At 36.6% G+C, this 8305-nt stretch overlaps 1 protein-coding gene across 1 annotated transcript; it reads right to left on the bottom strand.

Annotated features, from left to right (window-relative positions):
- Positions 1-4638: 4638 nt before the first annotated feature.
- Positions 4639-6851, bottom strand: LOC132171779 (putative pectinesterase/pectinesterase inhibitor 28). Its single transcript, XM_059583176.1, has 2 exons — positions 5719-6851; positions 4639-5490 (listed from the first exon to the last, which is right to left on the bottom strand). Exons 1-2 carry the CDS (start codon positions 6752-6754, stop codon positions 4793-4795), a joined length of 1734 nt encoding a protein of 577 aa, XP_059439159.1. The 5' UTR covers positions 6755-6851; the 3' UTR covers positions 4639-4792.
- Between the last annotated feature and the right edge of the window lie 1454 nt (positions 6852-8305).

Below are 8305 nucleotides of genomic sequence, written 5' to 3'. Positions count from 1 at the left end.
TTACTAATCCTATATACACGGGGTTAGCTAAGCCACTAAAAAACGAGTGGCTTAGCTAATCCTTTCCTGTGGGATTAAAATTCTCGTGTAAATTGCCCACAAAAACCCCACCCTTCTAGCACCGACATCTCTCAAGGAGACTCTGCAAAACAATCTCCATCTCTCAAAGAGCAACGATCTCTCTTCTCTACGCAAGCAATCTCTCTCCCCTTCTCTTCTCTTCGATTTCTCTTCTTTGTTTCTTGGTTATTTCATTCTCTCTCTATTTCTTGGATTTTTTTTTCTCTGTAACGTTTCTCTGTTTTTTTTTTTCTTTTTTTTTTTTTTTTCTTTTTTTTCTTTTTCTTTTGATTCTCTGTATCGTTTCTCTTTTTGATTCTGTTTAGGCTTTTTTTAAAAAAAATAAAAATAAAATAAAATAAAATAAATTTATTATTTTTTTTTTAATTCTGTTTCTCCATCTCTCTTTCTCTATATTTTCTCAGTTTGATTTTTAATTCAATTATATATATATAGATATAACCTATGTTCAAGCATACAACCTGTGTTCAAGCGTATATATATATACACACACACGCTTGAACACAGGTTATTCATACCTGTTCAAGCGTGTGTGTGTGTGTATATATATGTACCCAAAACGTTTCTGAGTTTTATTTTTTATTTTTCTTCTGTTTTTTTATTTCTTTTGATTCTCTGTATCGTTTCTCTTTGATTCTGTTTAGGGTTTATTATTTTTTTTTTTATTCTGTTTCTCCATTCTTTGTATCGTTTCTCTTTGATTCTGTTTAGGGTTTATTTTTATTTTTTATTCTGTTTCTCCATCTCTCTTTCTCTATACTTTCTTAGTGTAATTTTTAATTTAGTTATATATATAATTGAATTAAAAATCACACTAATATATATACACACACTTGAACACAGGTTATTCATACCTGTTCAAGCGTGTATATATATATAAAATTATATATACATGACATAACTAAAAAAAAAAAAATTATAGTAAAATTGTTTATGTTTCAAAAAAAAAAAAAAAAAGAATGAAAGTCCTTAATAATATAAATTGTATTTATATTATAAGGGTATTTTAGGAAATAAGATCACAATACAATTCCATTCACCAACATATTGCACTGTACCAAACGAAGGAATAGGATTAGGTAGTTTATTCCAGCGTTACAACCAAACAAAAGAATAGGATTAGCTAATCTATTCCCAGTGGTAGCTAATCCCAGTGGTAGCTAATCCTTTTCCAATGGACTAGACAATCCGCGAACCAAACGAGGCCTTAAGAACATTCCCGATGGAAGAGCCAAATATTACTTTTATCTAAAATGACTCTTTAAATATTTAAAAAACCCCTACATTGGATTAGCCAAAAGAAATGTAAAATAGATATTTGATTGGGAGAGCTTAAAAAAAAAAACTAAATGTAGCAGCACTTTTCAAGGGAGCTATTTTATTTTTCATTATTTCTCACATGTTTTCTCTTTTTCTCAAATCTTTTCTTATTTTTTCCCTGCATGTTCTCTTTTTTCCAAATTTTTTTCCATTTTTCCTTTCACATGTTCTTTTTTTTCCAAAATTTTTCTTACTTTTAACAATATTTTAATAGAATAGATAGAAATATAGCTAATCGGATGTAGAGACATTTAAAAATGGCTTAGCTAAACTAGATAAAAGTGAGTTTTTAGAAGCTATTTTACATAAAAATATAGCTCCTTCATTGGGAATCTTTATATTTGGTCCATATTCTTTACAATTAACTATTGAATTTGTAAAAACACTTTCTCATAATATTGTGTTAATTACGGATTAGAGAATTAACAGTTTACAGAGTCTTAACCAAGTGTTTTTTGATGATTATGGGGCTAAACACTTAACAATGAGACTCTAAGGTAGAGTTTATCTGGTCATGACCGGGTGCGTTACAAATATAATGGTTGATTGTAAAAGAATATGGGTCAAGTATGAGGAACTTATTGACCCCTAACATTTCTCCTAACCTAAAATATTAGAGGTCAATAAGTTTTCCATATTTGACTCATATTCCTTACAATCAACCATTAAATTTGTATATTATATAGATTTCACATAAATCAATGATGGATCCCACAAATCTAATGGTTGATTGAAAAAAAAAAAAATATGAGCCAAATATAAAGAACTTATTAACCCCTAACATTTCTCTATATTAAAATAATAAATCACATAAGATAGTTACACATCAGCTTGAAATCTATTTTTTGTTAAAAGACTTGAAAACTCTAGTATTTCTATTAAGTTATTGTTTGAAATCTTTTTTTTTTTTTTTTTAATTCATTGTTTGAAATCTTTAATTAGTATATATTTGTTTATATATATATAGGTACTCATATAAATTTGAAAACTTCTTTACTCAAGTAATGCTATTGGTACCTCCACTTTATGAACAATCTTTACTTGTTGATGTGGTAGTGTCATATCAATTAATAATTATTATTTTTTCAAAATTATTAAATTGGGTGGTCGGCACCACCTCTAACCACAATGGAGGGGGTAGACGTCGACAACCAATAGCCCTAGAGTAGTGGTTATGACCACCAGACTGAGAGTGGTGCGACAACTATTCGATGCAAGTGATTGTAACGCCCTCAAGATTACACAACCACATTGCTCTCGTCCGGATCGCCCACTGAGCATTTCTCCTGATTGAAGCGGGTCATGAAGCCTTTGGGGGAATCGTTTTCGCTTTGCTTAAGAGTGAGCAAGTACGTCATTGGTCTCCGCCTGCTAATGAACTGGGTAAGAAACTATTTACCTAGTTCGACAAATGACCCCATCAATCCTGGTTGAAGGTTGTCGATCGAATCATCTCCTCACGGGTCCCTTCAGCGTGACAGGGAAAGCCTCACACATTATCCTACTCGGAGTCCCCAAAAGATGCATGTGATGTGAGCCTTGTATGTTTCAATATGGTCCATCGGATCGTTGGACCCATCATATGAATCTATTTGGGGAACTTTGAACTTCGTAGGAATGATCAACTCCATGACTTCCTTAGCGAAGGGGAGATTTGTCCCCGGAAGATGTGAACGGTTGAGTAATGTTTTTCGTCAACCTTCTTGATGACTTCCCCAAACTTAGCTTGCAGCTCATTTATGTAGAGTTTTGTAGTACTACATACACTCAAAATTCTATTGAAGGAGAAGGTTCATGGCATCAAAGATTTAATTGGATCAGTTGGGTTTACAGTGCTATGAGATGCAATTCTAGGGGATTCAGTTTAGGGTTTGGTTGGCTGGAGCTACTGATGTTGCCCTCTTGAATGCTCTTTGGACCATATGTTTGGCATATGATCTTTTATCTCAAGAAACAACAATTCGATCAAAAATTGTCATTCCCACAAACAATGCCAACTATTAGAACAATGACCGCACACCAAATGTCGAGCCAAGAATACTTAAAAGAAAGACGTAGAGATTAGAGAGGTCCACCAAAGAAGCTAGCAAAACTACATTCAATGCTTTAGAGCCTGTTTGAGATTATGTTGAAAAATAGAGCTTTTAAGTTAAAAAGAGTTTTTGGGCAAAAAATTCATTTTTAAGCTTTTGCCAAAAGTGCGTTTTGACAATTTTTAGGCTTTTTGAACATTTAAAAACGCTTGTAATTTTTTTACCAAACAAGTACTTTTTTCTTCAAACGAGTTTTTTGAGTGTTAAAAGTACTTTTAAGACCCTTAAACGCAATCTCAAACACGCTCTTAATCAGCAACAATGGGATAAAAGGGGTAAATTGACAAATATAGGCAAAGGGATCAAAGTGAGTGTACATAATGAAACTACCTATTTTCCATTTATAGAGTTGTCGTTCCCATCTCCAATTGGTAAGTGGAATTTGCTAGGCATCGGTATGACATGTACCGAAGGTAGGGGACTAATATAGAATGTGGCAGGCTCTTAATAAATATCCTTTCATCGGCAAATTAGTGTCTTCGACGACACATTTCCTTTTTTTATTTTTTTATATGTTCATATAAGAGGAGAGGAGAGATTCGAACTAGTGACCACTGCTTCATGAGACATGGTTTTTAACCGATTGACCTACCTCTTGGGAACACATTTCCTTATTAAATCTATTTTAAATCGACCATGACAATAAATGATGGATACACTACTTTATTTGGTTACGACAACCTTGTTATATGCGTGCTGATAAAGGAATATGGTGTGGCCTGTTTATGTAATATCTAACGGACCCGTTTTCTAGCCATGAGCTTCCCTTCGAGGCCTCGTTTTTGGACAGATTCAAGTGGAGTCCAAGGCCCAAGTTGCGATTGGTTTGAATGTCGAAAGGGCTGTTGCCATTTCGGTACTCCAATATTCATTGAGATTATTGTAATTTGTAAAAATGAAAAGCTAGCTAGAGATGAATAATGGTGCAAGCATTGCTTGGAGCCTTGGGTTTGTATAATATATGTATGACATAATAAGAAGGATTGAGGATTAATGCAATGATAATAATCTACACTTTTTGTATAACATAAATAGGATTGAGATTCTTGTATTATTAATTACATGCTAGCATAGGAGCATCGTCCAAGTGAGAAAATAAAAGAAAGATGACCTCATTGCATTGGTTGGTCGACCTTGTAAGAACTTAAAAATCAAGCCATATATATATATATATTTTTTTTTTTTGCATTAGATTACATCAAACGGCAGAAAACCAGAACACTCAAATTATGACGAACACAGGAAAAAACATGTCGGAAATTAGACATTTCCAATACGAAATTTCTATGCTCGCTGACTTAATTATGGATCAAGCCAGCGACATAAGGCACTTGGGTTTCCTTAATCCACCCATCACCCATAATGAACCTCCCTGGAGCAAAGTCCAGCGCATTCGCACGTGTGATGTGCTTGATTCCCTGCCATTTTACACGCCCTGCCGTGGCGGCGCCGGGGCCATTGTTTTGGAATTCAGCGAAGTAGCAAGTGTCGGTCCCGAAAGTGCCCAACCAAGGCTTCCACCCTTCCGGCTTGATCAAGTCATCAATGTGGGTCTCCATGATTATGGTCCTCGAGAACTCCTTCGCTGGACGGCCTAGATATGCCCCTATCTCGAATCTCACCGGGTAGAATTTAGGGTCTGCGGTGATGGAGCTGCCTTGCAGGATTATCGCCGATGCCTGCCGACTGTCCTTCCTCGCTTGTGCGGTCACCACGCATTGTTGGGTCTCCATTGGCTTTCGGACCACGAATTTGCAGTTTTGGAAGACGGCGGCGGCGTCACCGAAGACAAAGTCAATTGTGCCGGAGACGGTACAGTCGCGGTAGAATTGGCGCTTGGCGTGGACGTAGAGCGTGCTTTGATACCCATCCATAGAGCAGTTGTAGAATGTGGAAAAGTCGGATTCGACCTTCAGCGCCGACGCCTGATGTTTCTCAGCACCGGCAGAGTTCTCAAACCCAATGTTCTTGGCAACGAAGTAATCTCCGGAAACAGCTGCATCCATATGTTCAATTATTTCTCTCGAGATAACCATACAAACATGCAACCACAATGGTTAGAGTACATAATGAAACGCTTAACATGAGTTTGATATTGTGAATTTGCAAGAAAAAAAAAAAAGTGTGATTTTAAACCAAATTGTAAAAATTGTATGGTTTAGAAATGCATTTTTTAAAAATTACGATTTGGGAAAACAAGATAATGCAGGTTAGAAGTACGTACAAACAGTTGCGGTTTCGAAGATGGGGATGCCATCAACGAAGTTCTTGTCTCCTGTGATCCTGGTCTTTGTAGCTCCATCACCGATCAACATAACATGGGTCATGGCGGTTGTAATGTGGACATACTCCTTATAAACTCCTTCCTTGACGTAGATTACAAATGTCTTGCTGTTAAGCTTGGGGATTTGAAGCAATGCCTCATTGATGGTCTTGAACTTTCCACTCCCATCCTTGGCCACAACAATGTCTGGCTTAGTGTCGGCGGTGGGTTCCTCGAGGAGTCTCCGAAGTCCGGGGTTCGACCACTGATCAGGGAACTCGCCGTGGCCGAGAACAGGGAGCCTAGCTTCTCCAAGGAGACGGCGGCGGCCAATCCCCGGAATCTGTAAGTCCTTGAGCACGCTAGACAACTCGGAGACAATAGCTAGGCCATTGCTGCTGAGTTGCATGGATGTCTTCAATGCCGCCTTCATTTTCTCGCCAGCATTACTACTTGTGTTCTGGAAGCCGTCCACGCAAGTTTCTTGGTATGTGATGACAGCGCTGAGCCAAATCCTCAAATCAATAAGCATTTCATCCAGTTTGCTGATATCAAATTCCCCAAACCTCCCGAACGAGTGCTCCAGCTCACCAATGGAAAAGTCCATGAGCTGTTTGCAGTCATCGAGTGCCCTCTTTGTCCTTGGATCCTTCTCCAGTTCTTTCAACAGAACTGACTTCTTCGCACCCTCGCTGATTTGCTTCATTGCCACCTTAAACGCAGCCTTAATGAGTTCTTTCGGGTCTGTCGTGTTCCCAGCCTCCGATGAGAGGCTGCTCACACATTCTTGTTTGTAATTTGTGGGCGCGCAGATGGATTGGATTGCTTTCGTTGAGGTGGATACTTCATGAGCCGTGCTATCATTTTTTGAATCGCCGGAGTCGTTCTTTTTAAGGCTAACACCGACAGTCACAGCAACAACCATGGCTATCAGAAAAATGGAAGAGAAACTGATCAGGGCAATTCTCTTCCTTCTTGCATCATCACCGTAAGACATTTTGAATATATATAAATATATATATATAGCAGCAGCTCCTCGCTACCTTGAGGGAGTTAACAAATAAAGTTAGAAAAAAAAAAAAAAAAACCCCCTTTTCTTTTTTTTTTTCTTTTTTTTTTTTCTCTAGTTGATCGACAAAGTCTCCCAACAAGGCAAGAAAGAGCTTTTGAATCCCCTCTCAAGGAATATATGTCTTTAGGCTTGTTTGAATGATATATATATATATAAGGGTGAAGAAAGAAAGGGCATGGATCAAAAGTTGGTTATAACAGACATAAAAAACAAACATGCATGAGGCCCGGAAGGGAAGGGGAGAGTCAAAGGGCAAACCATGTGGTTGCTACTGTTCCATCTCCTTTTTTTCTAAAAAATGGAAGGTGGAAAAACACAAGTGAGACAACCTTGTTGGAACTGTTTTTTTCTCATTTCTCACACCTCTCAATTTAGACCATCAAGCATGGCTGGTTTTCTTCATATCCACGGATCCTTGGGGAGATTAACTTGGTGGTAAACAAATCAAGAGAAATGGTGATCTGCATTCTCCCGTGTATTTCGCATACATCTTTATTAAGTTAACATGCTCTATCCACCCTTAATTAAAAGAAAAAAGAAAAAAAAGAAAAAGTTATTGATGGTGAATGAAGCATGTCAACTGATTAGCAGAGATGTACGTGAAATGGACGCAAAGATATTGCAAAGATGTATTTCTCAAAAACTAAACACGAGTCAAAATAAAAAATTGACAATAAATATCGACCAAAAAAATAATAATTCACAATGCTAAAAAGAGTAATTCTATCCATCACCCCCATCCCCCAAAGCCTATGTGACTTGTCCCTCTAACCAAAAAATTAATCTTCATGCACTAAATATTATGAAGGATCATGCCACGTTGGCTTTAGGGGGATGAATAGTAATTTTATAAGTCACTTTTATGTCCCTCTTGCGTCACTCTAACAATGAGGTGGCTTTTAAAATTATTATTTGATCAAAATTCAATAATAATCAATCACAAGGCCATAATAATTTTAAAAGTCACATCATTCTTGAGATGACACAAGAGTGACTTCTAGCATTACTTGGAGATAAGAGGTGATGTATAGCATTGCTCTTCATGTTAACTTAATGATCATTAAGTGATTAAATTTATCTCTTCCTATAAGCTTAAGATTTTGGGATAATTGGTAGTTTAATATAGTATCAGAGACAAAGGTACATTAGAAGGAAAAAAAAAAAAAAAAAAGGACAAATGTCCTGAGTTCGAACCTTGACTCCGTCATTTACCTTCCATTTCAATTAAATATTTCATGAGTTCGGCCTCACCTATTAAAAAGGGGTTTTAGCCCACACGTGAGGGAGAGTGTTAACTTAATGATTAAGTAATTAAATGTACATCTTCCTATAAGCTTAAGCTTTTGGGATAATTGATAGTTTAATACTTCAATCAATGTGAAACCTTTGTAACATATTATGAAACCTCTATTTTTTTTAAACTTACCTTCAATCCCTTTAATTACCATTTATTTAGATGTTGCTCCCATCAACAAC

The sequence above is a fragment of the Corylus avellana genome, chromosome ca2 (genome assembly GCF_901000735.1).
Source record: "Corylus avellana chromosome ca2, CavTom2PMs-1.0".
Lineage (NCBI taxonomy): Eukaryota > Viridiplantae > Streptophyta > Magnoliopsida > Fagales > Betulaceae > Corylus > Corylus avellana.
This window is presented reverse-complemented; position numbering and strand designations above follow the sequence as displayed.